The sequence below is a fragment of the Vulpes vulpes genome, chromosome 12 (genome assembly GCF_048418805.1).
Source record: "Vulpes vulpes isolate BD-2025 chromosome 12, VulVul3, whole genome shotgun sequence".
NCBI classification, from domain to species: Eukaryota; Metazoa; Chordata; class Mammalia; order Carnivora; family Canidae; genus Vulpes; species Vulpes vulpes.
The window spans coordinates 24,809,505-24,830,249 of NC_132791.1; the positions used below are offsets into that span (position 1 = coordinate 24,809,505).

At 39.3% G+C, this 20,745-nt stretch overlaps 1 protein-coding gene across 1 annotated transcript in view; it reads left to right on the top strand.

Annotated features, from left to right (window-relative positions):
* Positions 1-20,745, top strand: part of RIGI (RNA sensor RIG-I) — a 39,017-nt gene that overhangs the window by 15,964 nt on the left and 2,308 nt on the right. Inside the window, exons 8-17 of the mRNA XM_026008995.2 lie at positions 62-320; positions 2,442-2,604; positions 4,442-4,561; positions 7,932-8,089; positions 9,082-9,217; positions 10,025-10,173; positions 12,354-12,444; positions 15,735-15,905; positions 17,032-17,183; positions 20,232-20,375. Coding sequence (XP_025864780.1) covers positions 62-320; positions 2,442-2,604; positions 4,442-4,561; positions 7,932-8,089; positions 9,082-9,217; positions 10,025-10,173; positions 12,354-12,444; positions 15,735-15,905; positions 17,032-17,183; positions 20,232-20,375 — 1,543 coding nt within the window. The remainder of the gene's footprint in view (positions 1-61; positions 321-2,441; positions 2,605-4,441; positions 4,562-7,931; positions 8,090-9,081; positions 9,218-10,024; positions 10,174-12,353; positions 12,445-15,734; positions 15,906-17,031; positions 17,184-20,231; positions 20,376-20,745) is intronic.

Here is a 20,745-nt window from a genome sequence, read left to right on the forward strand (position 1 = left end):
TGTCTTTGTGACCCCTCATTCACATCATGGTTGGTAATAGTGAATTTCTGTCATTCCCCAGGTACAAAGTTGCAGGTATTTCTGGAGCAACATCTGAGAATATCTCAGTGGAACAGATTGTTGAGAACAATGACATCATCGTTTTAACTCCACAGATTCTTGTGAATTGCCTTAGAAATGGGACTATTCCATCACTCTCTGTCTTTACTTTGATGATATTTGATGAATGTCACAACACCAGTAAACACCATCCTTACAATATGATCATGTTTAATTATCTAGATCAGAAACTTGGAGGATCTTCAGACCCACTGCCTCAGGTATCTCCAGAATCAGATGGATTCCTCAGAAGAGCCATAACCTTTTAAAATCTTATTTTCTTACCCTACTGACCACATTGAGGATAGTCTTCTCAGGTCCTAAGTCCATATCATCTAGCTCATTGATTAATTTTTCATTTTTTTAAGATTTTATTTACTTATCCATGAGAGACACAGGAAAAGACATGGATAGAGGGAGAAGGAGGTTCCTCGCAAGGAGCCCAATGTAGGACTTGATCCTGGACCCTAGGATCATGCCCTGAGCCAAAGGCAGATGTTCAACTGCTGAGCCACCTAGGTGTACCTCATTGATTAATTTTGATTTGTTCATTCATTTATTTACTTAATAAATATGCATTAGGTGCCCCTTTGTGTTATCCACTGTGCTAGGCACTGGGGCTACATATATAAAAAGGCATATACCTCAAACAATTTAAGTTTCATGGGGAACCAGACATGTAAGAATTATGTCGCAATATATGGTGATGGCATACTATGGACATGGTACAAGGTATAGTCAGAAGAGAAGTGAAAACTCGTAAGTGTGCTATGAGAGTGAGCCAAGACCCAACAGAAGTTAGGCAAAAACTAACAAGAATGTACAAGGTGGATAGTTGGATGGTTTTCAGGAAAGGCTACTGTGTGTCTGGAGGCACAGAGGTATGAGAGAACATGGTGTGCCCAAGAGCCCTGAAGCTCTTCAGTATCATTTGAGTGTGGAATGTGAAGTGGTAAATAGCAGTAGGTGAGGCAGAGGGGAATAGAGGGAATGATCAATAGAACAAGATTCTAGGAGAGACCAGAAGGTATGGGATAAGTAGGCAGGTATGTGCAGGAGAGCATTTTTGGCATCATCAGAGGTGAGGGTGTGAGAAGAGTAAAGATGAGAGGGTAGTTCTGAGTTGGGGACAGGAAAGGTAGGGAATCCCTGGCATTTAATATCTCTTTTAAATGAGAGGTAGATAATTTGCTGAGAATAATCAGGATGGGAATGGGGAGGGAGCTCAGAGTGCATGGAGAGGATTTGAAATGAGAGAATCAAGAGGAATATGTAGAAGAATTGCTTGGTCATATTGGGGATCCAGATGAAGTTGGAAACCATGACTTTATAGTTAATATACCAATATCACAATGGGTAAATTCTCTAGCCCTAATAACTACCTGTGTCGGAAACATAGAAGAAATTCGTATGGTACCCATAGACAAAATTCCGTAGCAAGCACTTATCTTACAGCTTCTTCTAGAAAAAAATGCTGGTTAATTAGATTCCTTGCTGATGAGTCAACTATTCAGTATTTACTGAGTGGCTATTTGAGTAAGGTATAAATTGTTAGGTGACCATTAAGTTAATTTTTTTTTACAAATGTTATCCTATGAAATTCACACACCTGCCATTTTAAATAGCTATTGTTTCCCAGCCTTAAAGAGAGCTGAAGTTCGATCCCAGGTTTTAGCACCAAAAAAAAAAAAAAAAAAAAAAAGAGAGAGAGAGAGAGAGCTGAAGATACTTGTCCAATGATCCACCGCCAGTGTGGCATGGTTGAGTTTAGAATGAAGTTGTGTCTGATTTTAGTCCCTGTTCTTATAGTATGTTGTTCTACACATCATGGAGGACATAGGAATAGAGAAAAGTCCTGCCTTGAGAGTGTTTCTGCTCTTGGTTTTTTAGCTAATTCGTGTTCATTTGAAAACTTGTGCATTTGAAAATCCTGCATTTATTCACTGCTTTGCCTGGTGGGGACTTTCCATTTGAAATATCTTAGAGAACATCAGGGGAAAAAATAGTGTTCTTGTGCTTTATATTAAACTAGTAAGGGGGATCCGTGGGTGGCTCAGCGGTTTAACGCCTGCCTTCAGCCCAGTGTGTTATCCTGGGGTCCCGGGATCGAGTCCCACATCAGGCTTCCTGCATGGAGCCTGCTTCTCCCTCTGCCTGTGTCTCTGCCTCTCTCTCTCTCATGAATAAATAAATAAATAAAATATTAAAAAAAAAAAGAAATTAGTAAGAAACAAACAAATCAAAAACCAAAACCCTACTTTAGCAGGAAAGGGTTGCATGGGGGATTGTGGAAATGGCATGCTGTTTTCCAGATGTCTGACAATTTGGAATGCTCCTCATAGGTTGTTGGGCTGACTGCCTCAGTTGGCATCGGGGATGCCAAAAACACAATGGAAGCCATGGAATATATCTGCAAACTGTGTGCTTCTCTTGACACATCAGTGATAGCAACAGTCAAAGACAACTTGGAGGAATTGGAAGAAATTATTTATAAGCCCCAGAAGTGTAAGTGGAATCCAGTAACAAGCCCTTCAGGACTTTGTTACCCTCTGCTTTTCTTAGTTCGGAGCCATTTGAATGAATACTGAATTTTTACTTTTTCTGTTTAGTAGAAAATATTTAACCCCAAATTTGGGAAATAATTACATTTCATGCCTCTCTTCTCAGCTGAGCTCTTCATCAGTGGGTGAACTTCAGGAGTGGATTGTCGAAAGCAAACATTCTTACTCTTCAGTTTGATTCAGTTCTTTTTTTGTTTTTGATAAAGTTCTTATAAGGATACTGACAGCAAAAGAGATGTGATGAGAAAATCAAATCACATAAATGGCCAAGAGCTGGTCTCAGTCCTTCCCTGTGTTGCATTCCTAAGGAGGAAGGATACTGTGTGGCCATTCATTATTTGAATATGTATCTGGGGATCCCTGGGTGGCTCAGCAGTTTAGTGCCTGCCTTTGGCCCAGGACGTGATCCTGGAGTCCTGGGTTCGAGTCCTACATTGGGCTCCCTGCATGGAGCCTGCTTCTCCCTCTGCCTGTGTCTCTGCCTCTCTCTTTCTGTGTCTCTCATGAATAAATACATAAAAAACCTTTAAAAAATGAATATGTATCTGATGATTTGGGTTGAAATTAAATTAATCTTAGTTCATCATATTTTTTCTCAGCAGATCAGAATAGGATTTTTTTTTAAAAAGATTGACTAGCAAATATTTAATAAATTCCAATGCTATACTAACCCAGCAGGGGAAAGTGGGAGAGGAGACATATATGCCTTCATCCTTGCTCTGGGGATAGTTGTATGACTGTATAAAGCAGAACAAATACACATGAAATAGCCAAGGAGAGGCAGTTCAGTTCCTTTCTGGGAGCTTCCTGTAAAGAGTTTAAGGAAGGTAGCCAATCTAAACTTTTCAGTATCAAGTACAAATTTCTTTTTTTTTTTTTTTTTAAGATTTTTAATTTATTTATTCATGAGAAGACACAGGGAGAGAGAGAGGCAGAGACATAGGCAGAGGGAGAAGCAGGCTCCTGCCTGCAGCACTTGATCCCAGGACCCCAGGATCACAATCTGAGCCAAAGGCAGATGCTCAGCCACTGAGCCACCCAGGTGCCCCTCAAGTCCCTTCTGCCCTCTGTGCTTCATCTCCCCCTCCCATAAGTCCAACCATGTTGCATACCTCTGGTTCCTCAAGAGTATCAGTGTTTCCTCCACTCCTCTTCCCCTATTTATCCCACAACACTTCCTCCCTTGAAAGAATAAGAGATTCTTTTCCTTGTGCTCCATGACACCTTTCATATACTTAATGTTACAGCACTTCACTGTGATTATTTGGCTATGTATCTTTCTCTGCCCAGAAGAGGATACAGTCTTCTGTGAGCACAGGCTGTGTACTTTTCAATTGTTGATCTCCAGAATATGGCACATGGTAGGCAGTTAATAAGTTTCTGCCAAAATAATATAGTATTTTAGGAAGTGTGAGCACTTCAGGGGGTTGAGTGGGAAAGGAGAAAATCAAAGAAGAGAGGGTTAAAATGTGTTATATTTGCAGAGATAAGATGGATACCAGCCTTGTCAGAGTAGAGGCTCCATGTTGAGTAACAGGAAAAGCAGAATAAAAAGTTGGATTAGACCCAGATCATGAAAGACAGAGATGTTAGGATCTGTGCAGTAAGCACCAGGGAGCTATTGCCAAGTTTCTGAACATTTGATATATCCTTTAGACAATCTCCCCGTGAGCCTCAGATCTTGCAGAGGAGGTAACAGGCAGAGAAACGTGTGCAGATGCCTACTTTGAACTATGATGTGTTCTTCCTAAAAAATACTCACTTTGTTTTCATGGCTCTAGTTTTCAGGAAAGTGGAATCACGGACTACTGACAGATTTAAATGCATCATATCTCAGCTGATGAGGGAGACAGAGAGTCTGGCAAAGAATGTCTTTGATGAACTCGGTACCATAACTCTCGGTGAGATAAATCTCATTTTATGTTCTCTCCACTTAGGAATAGCCATATAGTGTTCTCTTTTTGCATCTCTTTAGTTCAGATGGTCTTAAGACCATATCAAGAGGTTAACTTCTTGATTATAGGTTATTCGGGAACCTCCTCATTATGTCCTCCTTTAGTCCTTGTTTTTTTTTTTTTCTTTTTAAATCCACAGTAAATCTATGTGGATACACATACCCAAAAATACCATGTTTAAATCAGTTCATGGCTTTCTTAATCTTCCGATTAGTTTTCTGTTCTGATTTCCCCCTTTATATGAAAGAAACCACCATTTCCTTGATGGCTCAGATTGAAATAGGCAGTGATCTTTGATTCTTTCTTCTTTTGAGACTCTCTCATGAAGTTACCAAGTTCTATTCTCTCTTTTGTTCTTTCATTCATTCACCAGATATTCATTGTGCCAGCTAATGGAAATAACAAGGTTAAAGACATAGTCCCATCCTCAGGGAACTCACAGCTAAATAATGAGAGTCAGTTGTGAGTAGCTTCCACATGGCAGGGCAGAGGGACACCTGTGTGCCCTGGGAGCACGTGGGAACTTTTACCTGGATGGGCCTTTGGGAAAGCCTTTTGGGGTGGGATGATGCCTGAGACAGTCTTGAAAGTCAGCCAAATTAAGAAGGAAAGATAACCAAGTGAGGTTGAAAAGGCATTAAGGCTTTAAAGGAAGAAAAAGTTTTAGGAACTGCAACCATTTCATGGTATTCCTAATGCACGAGTGGTAGAAAGGAGTGACACTAAAGAGAGAGGCAGGGGCAAGACCAGGAAAGGCCTGGTAGCCAAACTGAGTTTGACTTTGTCCTAAAAGCAGGGGGAAGCATCCAAAGATTTTAAACTGATTTGTGATGTGATAAAGATATCAGTGAACAAAGAGAGTCAAACAGAGGCAGTCAAGACAGGCTGGTGGAGGGAGGAGGCACGTGCTGAGCAAGTGTTGCAAACAGGAATCGTTCCAATTTCATGGCTTCTGGTTCTGAGTTGGGAGTAGGGGTGACCTCCACCAAGCTTCTGGCATGTACCCTTATAGGTATACCAGTGAGTAGTGCTGGTTCCAGAACTAGGAACAGTGTTGGAGATGCTGAATTTGTGAATTCACCTTTACTCACATTTATTTTGCTTTTTCTTTTCTCCTCTTCTTTCACATCTTGATTTAGGACTTAGTGTAACAGCTGTCTGGCTGTTTCACCCACCCCTAACCCCACTCACTTTTCCAATCAGCCTCCCATTACCTGGGTGGTCTTTCTTTCTCTTAAAGATTTTATTTATTTATTCATGAGAGACAGAGAGAGAGAGAGAGAGAGAGAGAGAGAGAGAGGCAGAGACACAAGGCAGAGGGAGAAGCAGGCTCCATGCAGGGAGCCTGACATGGGACTTGATTCCTGGTCTCCTGGATCAGGCCCTGGGCTGAAGGCAGTGCTAAACCGCTGAGCCACCTGGGCTGCCCCTGGGTGGTCTTTCTGAAATAGCAGTTTTATCATGTCAGGATCCTGCTTGAACCTCTCTGCCTTATAAGCAAAGCTCTCTAAGCCTCTAACCTGCCAGTCTGACCCCGGCCTGCACAATCTGGTTCTACTCATCTTTCCAGTTTTACCTTCTACTCTTTCCCTGCTTGAATCCTTTGATTTAGCAGTACCTTGAACGTATTCATTCACTTGTCATTTACTTGGTGCTGAGCAATATGCCAGGTGATGGGAACATAGCATGGACCCTGAGACTGAGACATAGCTCCTTCCCTGTGGTATTTCCAGTCCAATGGTAAAGCCAAAATTAGATAAGTAATAATAAAGATAAAGTAATAATAAAGCAACAGCATAGGGGTAGGTGGGTGGTGTTTCAGGCGGAAGGAAAAACATGTGCAAAGGCCAGGAAAGCGGAGAGAGTATGAGGACTTCTGTTAGTTCTGACAGATGCTGGAAGTGGAGCAGCTAGAGATGAGAATCAGAAGCAGGCAGAGGCTAGATCACAGAGGGTCCTGGGAGCCGGGTAGGATTTTGGCCAGAGGATTCCACTAAAGGCTTTTAAGTAGTGGGGTAGCAAAGTGTTTCCTCTGCAAATTTAGAAATTACCTCTAGCTGCTGAGTGGAGTGGATTAGAGGGAACAAGGCAAAAAGTAGGGAGACCAGTTAGGAGGCCGTTATTTTATTCAGGAACATTAGAACATGGTCTGAACTGGGAAGGTAGCAGAAGGGTGGAGGGATAGGAATTTCTACCTTCTTATTCCTCCCACTTCTAACTCCCTACCTCCACCTTTTCCCCAGTCCACATCCTGTGAACTGTTCATTTCCAGATTGCTTAGGTCATTTTCATACCTATTCACATTCAAGAAATACTTGTTAATTCATCTAGTTTACTGCTGGCTACCTTGTTTGTAGTTGGGGCTGGGAAAGAAGCATGTCAATGCATTTTGAATAACCTCCTTTGTTTCTCCTGTTAAACATGAATGGGTGAGAAGAGCAATTTAACCTGGAAATATAGCTCTTGGCTGTGAGTTTTACTATACTGTGCTCTTTCCCAGTGAGCCCTGAAGATCTGATCCCAGAGTAACTCACAGACTTGAGCCGCTCGAGAACAGGCTTCTATCTTCTGCATCTTTTTACCACCAGCACCCTGCACACACACACAGCCTGGACCACAACAGATGCTCAATTTTTGGACGGAGCAACTGAGGTGTAGCTTAGGAGATGTACACATACAGAAGCCTCCATGACAAGCATCTTTTGAGAGCCTCTTCTTTGCTCCACCCTGTGAATGGTGCTGTGGAAATCAGGTGGCTTAAGTTCATAGCAAGGCAGAGTAGGCTTTGTTGAGTTCTGTCTCTCTTGCTTTTAAATATCTTCCTATGAAGCTCATGAGATCTATTATTTTTATTTACTGCTTCATTTTTTAAAGGCAAAGTTAGATATTTTCATGCCCATTGTTTTACTTCTGGGCTGCTTTGGTTGTCAGCTCACAGAGCTGGTAAGGCTTGGGTATCAGACACACCTGGCTTTGCATTCCTGCATTCCCCCCAGGTACTAGCTATGTCACTTTGGGTAAATTGCTTTGCTTTTCTGAGCTAATGGTTTCCTCGCCTGTAAAATATAACATCTACCTCAGAGGTTTGTGAAAATGAAATTATTAGTGTAAGACACTTTGATTCATGGTGCAGAGAAAGTATTCAGTAAGCAATCATATGCAAACACAGATACACTTTGCTGGAAACCAAATATTTCAGGAGGAATACTCTGCTTACAGAGAGTAAGAAAGAAAATTTGAGTATGAGGCATGCTTAGGCATGCTCACTTTAAATGACTGACCATATGGCACCATAAAAAACTTTTTTTTTTTCCAGAAAATGTATCTCAAATTCAAAATAGGAATTTTGGAACACAGAAATATGAACAATGGATCGTTTCTGTTCAGAAGGCATGCATGGTGTTTCAGTTGCCTAACAAAGATGAAGAGAGCAGGATTTGTAAAGCACTGTTTTTGTACACTTCCCACTTGCGGGTATGTGACTTTTTTGCAGACATATGTTAGTGTGTAGCACCTACTGGGAGCTTTGCTCTGGGAGCCAAGAGAACATCAACTTTTCACTCTGTTTCAAGAGCTCATTTAGGAATTTTCCGAGGGCTTCCTATGAGGCAAACTTTAAAGTTATCCCATTCAGCATCTTCTCTGTCTGCTTACTGAAACTTAATACTAGCAGCCACAGGATAGAAACAAAGGCTAGGGTGCTATACCATGTGCCTCTAGCATTCCCATTATTGACACGATTGGAAAAAGTTGAGGGATGATGACATTACTGTAGATATGCCATTGATGACAGCCATCTTGAAAGTTCAGTAAGTATCTCCTATTGCCTTACCTTGAAGCATATATTTTCTTACCTTTGGCAAAGCCACATGCTCAGAAATACAGGGTCCTTGGTCGTTTTCCAGTTAACCAAGAAGTTAAGAAACAACAAACATCACCTCTGTTTATCACGCTGTTGAAATTATTTAAAAATGGACTCAGTCAGTATGCATTTATAGAATTTTAATGAACCTAGTTGAATATTTGGTGTAGGTAGTTAGCACCATCATTCTGAACGGTGCAGTTGCAATTCAGTGATGGCTCTGGATGTATGAAGAGATTAAGTTGAATGTCTGAATCACGAGGCAAGTTGATGTGGAAGTTGATTTGCTTTTGTTTTCTGTTTTTTAATCTTTGACATGCATTTTTCTTGTAATTTTCTTTCTCCTCCAAGGTGGAATTCTAGAATCCAAAATGATCCTAATTAATTAATGATTCTAGCTAATTAAGATATTTTAAATAGTATTTGGTTCAAAGGTTTTATTGCAGTACCATTAGAAACATCTTTAAAAAACTAAGTTGGAATAGATTTAAGAAGAGTTTATTTTAAAAATTAATTCCATGCTAAGTACAGCTAATTGAATTTCAGTACAACAAATGCATTAGACATTGGAAACACACTGAAACTCAATTTTCATTTTAAACAGAAATATAATGATGCCCTCATTATCAATGAGCATGCACGAATGAAAGATGCTCTGGATTACTTGAAAGACTTCTTCACTGATGTCCGAGCAGCAGGATTTGATGAGATTGAGCAGCATCTCACTTGTAGATTCGAAGGTGGGTAATGTTTCCAGAGGAGGAAGCTATTGGAGCCTGGTGACTCCAGTGGCAGGATATTTACATTGTATTATATTTAGCATATAGTGATGCTCAAGGAGTTGTCCTGGGCTTATGAAGATAACTGTGGACAGCAGGATTATTAAGCTTCAGTAAAATCTGCTACTAATGGAAAAAATCTGCTGCTTATACTATTTCTTATTTTGAAGAAGGAAAAATAGGATTTGTAAAGGATACATCCCATGGAAATTATAATCAGTGGCATTTTATAATTATAATTATAATTATAATTATAATTATAATTAGTGGCATTTTTTTTGTTAAAATTTTAGTAATTTAACAAAGCTTTAAAAATGCAAAGAAAGCGTTTTAATGGTATTAAAGAGATTTTAATTTATGTATACTTCTATATAAAGAAGAAAACTAAGATGGCCCATAATCCCACTGCTTTTGTATTAAGAAAAATACTTGAATATTTGAAATGAAAAGTAAATCCTTCTCCCTCTCTCAAAATTTTTGCCCCAAAGGTAATTACTGCTAATAAGTTTGTTTGGCCTATATCAAGTATTTAGTATACAAAAGTGTAGCCCAGTGATGTGCTGTTATACATTGAGCACCTAGCTGTCTGGGGAAAAACAACTATGCATTGATTGCTGCGTTTATTGTATGCATTAAAGCAGTGGCTATTACCCTTAAGATTCTGGTCAGAGATTGAGAGATTAACGGTTTGAACTGTAGCTAAAGGTCACAGTGTGTTCTAAATTTCTAGAATTTATAAGCCATTTATAGAATATTCCCCTTTTACAGAAAAGCTGCAGGAACTGGAAAGTATTTCCATGGATCTCAGCAATGAGAACCCTAAACTCAAAGATCTCTCCTTCATCTTGCAAGAGGAGTACCACTTAAACCCAGAGAGTAGAACTATCCTCTTTGTGAAAACCAGAGCACTTGTGGATGTAAGCTTCTTTCTTCTTGTGGATAACAAATGGACGTAGTACCATTTTATTGGAAAGAGTGTTCTTTCCTCACGGCTCTGTACTCACCCATATATATGTGGGTCTGTTTCTGGACTATGTATTCTGTTCTGATTATCTGTTTGTTTATCCTTACACACTAATACCTCACTATAGTAATCACTTTAGTTTATAGTAAGTCTTGGTACCTATAGAGTAAGGATTTCATACTTTAAAATTTTTTTTGTCAATTAAAAAAAATTTAGCCATTGTTTGGGCATGTGGTGGTATCTCACTAGGGTTTGAATGTTCATTTCACTATGTTTGCGTTTGAACTAATGCCGTTGAACATTTTTTATGAACTTATTAACCATCCATATATCTTCTTTGGTGAAGTGACTCTTCACATCTTTTGCCCATTTTAAAACAAGATTTCATTGAGTTGTTTACCATGTTATTGTTGAGTGTTTGAAAGTTTTTAAATATATTCTGACAAAATTCCTCTGTCAGAAATGTGATTTGTAAATATTTTCTTCTGGTCTTTTAATTCTCTGAACAGTTTCTTTTATAAATAGAAAATTTTAACTTTTTACAAAGCCTACTTTATCAATTTTTTCTTTTTGTGGATTGTGCTTTTGGTACTGTATATTTGAACCCTTTGTTTACTCAAGATCACAAAGATTTTCTTTGTTACCTTCTCGAAGTTTTATAGTTCTTCATTTTACGTTTAGGTCTACAATCCATTTTGAGTTAGGGGTTGAGATGCTTTTTTTCTTTTTGTATATGGATATCCAGTTGCTGCAGCACTGTGTGTGGAAAAGAATGTCCTTTCTCCATTGAATTGCCTTTGTAACTTCTTAAAAAATCAGTTGACTGTATTTATGTAGGCATATTTCTGGATTTTCTGTTCAGTTTCATTCATCTATATCCATCTATCCTCTGCACATCCCATATTATCTTGATTAGCTTTATAGTGTGAGTCCTTCAACTTTTTTCCTTTTTTCAAAATTGTTTTAGCTATCTTCTTTTGCCTTTTCAATTATATTTTAGAATCAGCTCATTCATATATATGAAAAAAAATCTGCTGGGATTTCGTTTGGGATTGCATTGAATCAATAGATAAAATTGGGGAAAAGTAACATCTTGACAATATGGAGTCTTCCAATCCATACCTCTCTCTCTTCATTTATATAGAGTTTCTGTATTAGTTACCTATTACTGAAAACAAATTACCTCAAAACTTAGTGGATAGAAACAACGGACATCTATTATCTTACAATATCTATGGATTGGGAATCTGGAAATAACTGGATGTTTCTGGCTCAAGATCTCTCTCCAGGCTGTTGAGTCATCTCAAGGTTCTACCTAAGAGGCTCAACTTCCAACCATACCTATCTGCCTATTGCCAGACCTCAGAAGATGTGCTTCTAAGCTCACTCATGTGGGCCTTTCCACAGGGCTGCCTCAGAGCATGGCAGCTGGCCTCCTCTAGAGTGAGTGACCAAAGAAAGATTCAGAGTATGCCTAATATGGAGATTATAGTAGTCATTTTGTAACTTTGACTTGGAAGTGATGACCCCTTCCATTTTTCATTCATTAGAAGCAGGTCAGTAATAAGTTCAGTTCATGCTTGAAGGGAAGGGATTATACAAGAATCTGAAGACCAGGGGTAGAGATTACTGGGAGCCACCTGAGAGGCCACCTACCACATCTTCTTTGGTTTCTTTTATCACCGTTTCATCATTTTCAGCATGCATATTCTGCACATATATTGCTAGATTTAAACCTGTGAATTTTTTAATACTATTGTAAATTGTACTTTTAGTTGCTTGTTGCCAGCTAATAGAAATACAACTGATTTCTATATATTGATCTTATGTCCTGAGACCTTGCTAAACTCATTGAATAGTTCTACACACTCACTGTTCTGAACATTCTTTCTTTTCATTTAAAAAATGTCTTGGAGATTAAATTGTATCGGATCACAAAGATCTGAACCACTATAGTTAATTATTGCATAGAATTCCATTCCAAAAAAGCTTTTTACTCTCACATTTGTCAGTCAGAAGACTGTTTACTAACTTAAAGGTTTTTTCTTCTTGTAATATTTCAATATTGAATTAATAGTTATACAAATGTGTTCTACAAATAGTGTCCAACAGATAATTGCTTTTGATTTTTAGGCTTTGAAGAAATGGATTGAAGAAAATTCTGAACTCAGCTTCCTAAAACCTGGCATATTGACTGGACGTGGCAAAACAAATCACAGTACAGGTACTATAAACAGTGAATTAGAGTTTCAGTATACTATATATATAAGAATATTTATAATATATTCAAGTTCTTTTTTAATGCTTGTATCAGTCAGGGTTCAACTACAGAAGCAAAACCAGCAAGTGATTATATACACATACATATGTACATTAATATGTTGTTTATGTACACAAACACAAACTCCTAGGGATTTGGGAATTGGCATACACAATTGGACTGGCAAGCAAGTCTGAAATCCATAGGGCAGGTGGTCAGGAGCAGGCCTGAATCTCATAGGCATGAGCTGTTTGGAATCTCTGAGTTCAGACACTACTGCCTAAGCCTTCTTTCAAAGGGCCAGTTGATTTATATCAGGCTAACCGAGGATGAAATACCTTTTGTAACCTAAATATCAGGTGATTTAGGAACTTTAATTATATCTGTGAATTCCCTTCACAGAAGTACCTAGATCAATAACTGGATACTATAGTTCAGCCTAGCCATGTTGACACATCAAAAAGCCCTCACAGTGCTCAAATACAAAAACTTACAGACCTCTCCTCTTCCCATATGTCTTATGGATGAAACCAAAACAGTATTTTTAAAAATATTGTTTGAACATTCACTCTTTTTCTCATCCAGTAGATTAACTAGAAATAGAAATGTTCTTTTTTTGTTTTTTTAGACTATAGATGCTTTTATGTGTATTATATATTTTTTATTTTATTTTATTTTATTTATTTATTTTTTATATATATTTTTTAATTTAAAAAATGTTCAAGCACACAATCCTGCAATCTAGCTACAGTGGTTGAAAGATGAAAGGCTGCCTCTGTAATTCTCCAGGAGGATCCTGGGGTGCCAGCCCTCACCTGACATTCCCCTAGCCATGCACCCCCATCCCTCAGTGACCAGCCAGGACAGATCTTCACTTGTTCCCCCTATTTAGTTTTCTTTGTAATAAGCAGTCCCCATCCCATCAGTCGTCAGTTATCACTCCCTCCCCCTTTTTTTAAAAAAAGATTTTATTTATTTGTTCATGAGAGACACACAGAGAGAGGCAGAGACATAGGCAGAGGGAGAATAGGGAACCTGATGTGACACTTGATCCCAGGACCCCAGGATCACAACCTGAGCCAAAGGCTGATGCTCAACCACTGAGCCATGCAGGTGCTCCTTGCACTTTACCCTGGTGCAAATTTTAAACTTCATGAATCTAAAAAGTTAATTCAGATTTTGAAAATGTAGCTTACCAAATGAAGTCCAACACCACATTATTGCAGTTGAAATTCAAACTTCTCTGCAATCCAACTCTAACATGAGTTGATTTTCAAACTTTGTTATTTCTTCACAAATAAGCACTCAAAATATTTTGTTTGTTCGTTTATCCATCTATCCATTCATTGTCTATCCACCCATCTCCATCCATCCACATTTTTTTAAAGGTTTTATTTATTCATGAGAGACACAGAGAGAGAGGCAGAGATATAAGCAGAGAGAGAAGCAGGCTTCTAACGTCAGGAGCCCCATTCGGGACTCAATCCCAGGACCCCAGGATCATGCCCTGAGCTGAAGGCAGACGCCCAACCACTGAGCCATCCAGGTGTCCCTCCATCCATCCACATTTATTTAGAAACTTACTCTTTATCAGTCATTGTGCTTCTGCCAAGCAGCCTTCTCCAGGCTCCCAAGACTAGCAGAGGTGTCTCTCTTCCCCATCTCATAGATGCAGTTCTGCCTCCATTTCATTGCTCATCACATAGAATTATAGCTTCCTATTGATACTCTTCTTCCACGAGATCCTCACAGACAAAAATGGACTTTAACCATTGTATTTTTTAAAAAGATTTTATTTATTTTATTTGTCAGAGAGAGAGAGAAAGAGAGAGCACAAGCAGGGGAAGCGGCAAGCAGAGGGAGAAGCAGGGAGCCCCATGTGGGGCTCAGTCTCAGGATCATGACCTGAGCTAAAGGCAGACGCTTAACTGACTGAGCCACTCAGGTGCCTCTGACCGTTGTATTTTTTTAAATTAATTAATTAATTAATTTATTTATTTATTTATTTATGATAGTCACAGAGAGAGAGAGAGAGAGAGAGAGGCAGAGACATAGGCAGAGGGAGAAGCAGGCTCCACGCACCGGGAGCCCGACGTGGGATTCGATCCCGGGTCTCCAGGATCACGCCCTGGGCCAAAGGCAGGCGCCAAACCGCTGCGCCACCCAGGGATCCCTGACCGTTGTATTTTTATCTGAGAAACTATAATTGCGGAATAAATGTTTGATGAACAAGTGGATGAGTAAGTTAGAAATTAATGAAGTATGGTGTCTGTCTTGGGCATTCTCATTGTTCAGCAGAAGATGATGGTAAAAAGAAATTGTTTTTCAGATATATCTAAAGATTATGGCTGCCAATAGACTAGGAAAAAATTAGAACTTTTATAAATTCTATTAAATCAGGGGGCACCTTGGCTCAGTTGGTTAAGTGTTTGCCTTTGGCTTGGGTCATGATCCCCGAGCCCTGGATCAAGCCCTGTGTCCTGCTCCCTCCTCAGTGAGGAGCCTGCTTCTTCCTCTACCCCTCACCCAGCTTGTGCTCTCTCTCTCTCTCTCATACTCCCTCTCTCTCTCTCAAATAAATAAATAAAAATATTTTAAAAAATTCTATTAACTCAGAAGTGGAGACCACTGAAATTCTTTTTCTTCTCATCATATCAGTGGCTGAGAACTGCACACTGTTAGGGTTTCAGACCTAAATTCAAGGCCTGGTTCTGCCACTAATTAACCTGTCAGTTCATCATACCTTCAAAACCTCAAGGTCTTCATCTGTAAAGGGGAATTGTAATGCTTACCACATCAACCTAAAAGGGCTCTATGAAGTTCCAGAGAATAAGTTGTTGTGAAACTGTTTTGTCAGCTATAAAGTCCTTTACACATGCATAGGCATTGTGATTAATAGTTTTGCAAAAAACTATTAATTGTTGAAAGTTGTTGTTGATAGTTTTTTCAAAAAAAAAAATCAGTGTATGTTTTGAGATAGCATGACTGATGTCCCACAACTGGTTAGTGCCATAGCTGGGATTTGAACTCAGGCAGTGTTGTGGCAGGGTCCAAATTGTTAAATACCACCATAATGTCCTCTTTAAACAAGGATAGGAATAGGCCCTATTGTCTAGTGTTGTTTTGACATCATGACTATAAAGCACTTATTCCAGTATTTGGCGTGTAATAAGCATTCCATAATTAATGGCTATTTTTCAAGGGTAAAATTCCCTCTTTGGTGAGTTGTATAATGCCCTCTGACTCTGACACAGGAATGACACTCCCAGCGCAGAAGTGTGCATTGGATGCATTCAGAACTGATGGAGATAAAAAGATTCTGATTGCCACCTCAGTTGCTGATGAAGGCATCGACATTGCTCAGTGCAATTTGGTCATCCTGTATGAGTATGTGGGCAATGTCATCAGAATGATCCAAACCAGAGGTGAGAAGAGCTTTGATGCCATTAGTAAATGACTGTGAATTTGTCTGGTTTGTGAGCGTGTCTGTCATTTAGAAACTTACTCTCTCCCAGTCATTGTGCTTCTGGCCTTACTCCTTTACTAAGCCATAGTGGCTTTATGACCTCTGGCACAGTGGACGCTGGCATCTTTGGCCCCGATGGCAGCTTACTTGATCAGGATTGGGTGGGTACAGTTTTGCCCACCAATATAAACACTATTTTGATTTTTGTTTATGATGAATACTGTTTAGTTGACCAACATTGACTGACATATTTATGAAAAGATAGTTCCCACTTGGATTGAGACTTTGGCAGCCAATGTGTAGACTTTTCAGGTTGTGCTTGTGATGATGGGCCCCTGTATTCTAGAAGATATATTCCATGGAAATCTTCTGTCTTGCTTGAACTAGGTGATCTCCTAACTAGCTTCTCTTCCTTTTTCCATTTTCTATAACAACAGCTGCCCACTTTAATTCCTTAAAAATAGCTCTGGGCATGTCACTTCCCTGTATAGAAACTCTAGTAGTTCCCAATTTACATGATGTCAAAAAGCTCAAATTCCAGCACCAGGTTATCTTACCAGTCTGTTTTCCATTCTTCCCCTTTATTCATTATCCATTTCTCCCAACCTGACTTCATCATTTTCTCCTTGTTGAAGAAAGTGTTCATGTACTGCTACTGATAATCTTTGTTTTACTTTTCTCTCTCTCCTCCCCTGCTTCCATATCATCTGTCCCCGATTCCTTCAGCTGGCAATAAACTTTTGAATACCCATGATCCTTTACATTTATCTTTCTTTTTGCACTTATTATTTCTACCTATATCCTAGTGGCTGCGAACATATCTATCTCCCCACTTCCTTGAAGGCTCTTGAGGGAGACCCCCAGGAAACCAGTCTAGGATAAACTAGGCTCCTAGTTTAACATGTGGTTTGATATGGAGTTACACACCTGCATTGGAGTCTATGCTCTAACAGCTCAGCTTTCCTATCAAAGCAGGTTTCAGTGAATCAAAGTTGAATTTTAGAAGTACCCCTTTGTTTACCTTTTTTTTAGATTTATCAGAGTTTTAAGTCAAAGACACCAATAAAATATTTATTTTCTGATAGGCAGAGGAAGAGCAAGAGGTAGCAAGTGCTTCCTTCTAACTAGCAATGCTGATGTAATTAAAAAAGAAAAACTAAACATATACAAAGAAAAAATAATGAATGACTCCATTTTAAGCCTTCAGATGTGGAATGAAGCAGTATTTAAAGAAAAGGTAAGTCTTTTAATCTGTGTCACTCTTTCAGAATCTGACCATGAGTAACAAATAGAACGTGAACATAGTTGGTGCCTTTCATCATATTGCTCCGTTGCATTAGAACAATAAGTTTATGCTTAAAATTTTGTCCTATAGTGAACATCAGATTCATTCTGCTTTAGGTCTCAATGAGATTAAAATATATGTTGTTAGTGCTAATCCTTAAAGCAAGGTTTTTAGTTATAAAAGGGCAAACTGAGTTAGATGACCCTTAAGTCGACAGCTCATCTTGAGGACTCCAGCCTAACATGGCAAGACACAGCCCTTCTCGGTCTTTTCCTCAGATCTCTCTCTCTCTAACATCCTGAATCCTCAGAGAAAAGCTCCCAGTGCACGGTGCATGTGTTAGAATGCCCATTTGTAGGTCTAGGTAGAAATGTACCTGTGGATTGGCATATCTGTTCAGTTCAGCCTCTTGGTTCTCAGTGAAATTACATTTTACTATAGTTTCCTTTATAACATAGAAGCATGGAACTGGATTGGGGAAAGTCAAGAAGCACAAGCATGCACATGCACACAGGCATGCATACACATGCACCCCCCACTTTCTCCAGACCCTTTGTAGAGACTGTCATCTCAGGATCTCTGCCACTTAGATGTGTGACCTTAGGTAGTTACTCTGTCTCTTCAACTATCTGTCTCCTCATTCATAAAGTTGGGAAAGTTGGTATTTAATTCACAGGGCAGTTTAGGGGATGAAATTGGGTACATGCTTTGCTTAGCACAGGGCCTGGAATAGAGTATGTGCTCAGAAATTGAGAGTTGTTATGGATAGAGGCACGAGGCAGACTTGAACTTCACAAAGATGAACCTTACAATTCAGTAGCCCAATTCCACAGAATCTATAATTTTAAAAAGTCATAAGCTCTTTGCTCAAAAAAGTTTTGAGAAGCAGTGGTCTAAAGCAAATTAACACTTATTTTAGGACACAAAATTACAACTTTGTCAGTATTAACTCATTTTTAAAAACATTTCTTCCTAAAGTTTAGAAATTAAAATATTTAAAAACACTTCTTCCACATTTTCATTAAGAACTGTAGGGAAATTTCTTAGTTCCTCTTAATTTTCCTCCTGAATTATACTGAGAATAGGGGTTTTTTTTCCTGAGCCACCTTCCCATTTTGTAGCATATGTTGATGTTGGCAATAAAGATCTTTAAAACCATAATAGCTTTAATACATTTTGAAATGCCATAGTTTTTGTCTCTTCACCTGGGTGAAAACAACATAGACTCATGTGTGACAGGAGACATAGAATGAAAGCCTTTGAGGGAGATGGAGGCTGTGCCAGACATAGAGTCGGTTGCAGCCAGCTCACCAGGATGAGAGTAGGATGAGGACAGAACGGGTTAAATATTTGTTGAATAGCATCTGGGATTCCTAAGAGCCATAGAAAACAGGCAGAGGGGGGTAAAAGAAAAAGAGCCCAGAACCAGCGTGGCTAGGACCTATTGGTAGCTGGTAATTCCGTGAGTGGGGGTGGGAATCCTGGTTCCCCACAGGGACCCCACTGACATCACAGGCAAAGCTGTCTACCTGTTTCAGGGCTGAAAGCCATGGCTCCCTACTTGGCCTCCTGTGACACCACTAGGTGGGAGTGTAGAGATGCTTCGTTACCAACTCTGCAAGGTGGAGATCCAGGTGCCCCCTCAGTCTTTGCTGGCACGAGCTGGGGTTAGGCTGCAGTTGTCTGTTTTATTCTGTGATCTTTGGCAGGAGTAGAACAGCTATTGTCTAGAAGTTTATTGTCTTGCTAGGCTGCCCCTTTCCCAGTCCTTCAGCTAGAGAGAGTAGGCTTCTGTCGTTTTTATTTGTGTCCTTAGGCATTTTTGGTTGCTGGTTCCGTCAGCTCGGAATCTGGCATATATAAGGTGAAAAGAAAATCCAGGAAGCTCACCACCATTTTGTTCCTAGAGTTTCGGAACTTAGAGCTATTTGCCTTCCTCTCTTCACTCTTCTGAATCTTCTTAGGTTTATTTTATCTATAATGTCCAGGTTCTTAGTTATACTTAGGCATGCCTGAAGTTTTGAAATAGAATGCAGTCATACTGTACACATATTTAACTTCACAGTAATTCAGTGATAGCCTCTGTGATTGGAAGGGGAGAGAGAAAAAAAGATTTAGGTGATGGGGACTCTTCTGCCTGCTGTTCCATTTAGTGGGTCTCTGCCCTAGAAGTGGGTGTAATTATGCCTGAAACAGTCAATACATATTTATTTGTGAAGGATTTAAAAAGCTTTGCCAACTACTGAAGTAGAAAGCATGGTTTACATGCTTGTTTATAAACATCTTTAATACTTTTTTAAAAAAAAGATTTTTATTTATTTATTCATGAGAGACACACACACACACACACACACACAGAGAGAGAGAGAGAGAGAGAGAGAGAGAGAGAGAGAGAGGCAGAGACACAGGCAGAGGGAGAAGCAGGCTCCATGCAGGGAGCCCGATGTGGGACTCGATCCCGGGTCTCCAGGATCACCACGTCCTGAGCCGAAGGTGGCACTAGACCGCTGAGCCACCCGAGCTGCCCGAACATCTTTAGTACTTTATGTGCATCTTTTTTAAAAGAAATTTTTATTTATTTATTGCAAGAGAGTGGAGGGGCACATATGGAGGGGGAAGGGTGAGTGAGAGAGAATCCTCAAGCAGACTCCCTGCTGAGCATGGAGCCTGATGTGGGGCTTGATCCCAGGACCCTGAGAACATGACCTGAGCTGAACTTAACTGACTAAGCCACCCAGGCACTCCTTTTATGGGCATCTTTGATGCAAAAATTAAAAGACTCATTGGAGGTCACCATTAAGCACTAACAAAGAATTAGGAGAATCCAATATAATTATCTATGTGATTTTTATAAACAAAGCCAGGTTCTGTATGTTCATGGAAGTTATAGATGAATGAATGATTATGTACTTATGTGTACATGAGTACGTGCACGCCTCCTAGCTATACCATTATACTGATGAGGTGAGTTTTGTTTTTGTTTTGGGTTTTCGCATATAGGTTCTCCAGATACAGATTCAAGAAAAAAACATCAGAGATAGTCAAGAAAAAGTAGAACTTGTACCTGATAAGGAAAATAAAAAACTGCTCTGCAGAAAGTGCAAAGCCTTTGCATGTTATACAGCTGACATCAGAGTGGTGGAGGTAAGTGGCCTTTTAACAGAGTACTGGGTCATTTTTTAGCACTAATTAAAGCTTATTTTCTATCAGTGGGTTATTTATAGCAAGAATATTATTATTTTTGTTGATATCATGGCTATGGTATTTTAAAAAGCCGAAAAGGTTTTGAAAGGAAACCCTTAGCAATGAAGAAGAAAAAGAAGCCATTTAATTAAATATTGTGTAGCCATTGAAAATAATGGTCATGCTAAATGAATGGGGTATCCTGGATTTCATCCTAGAACAGATAAAGAATATTATTAGAAGAAGTGGTAAAATCTGGAGTTCAGTTCATTGTCATGTTCCAATCCTAATTTCTTAGTTTTGACAAATGTACTGCAGTAGGTTAGATGTT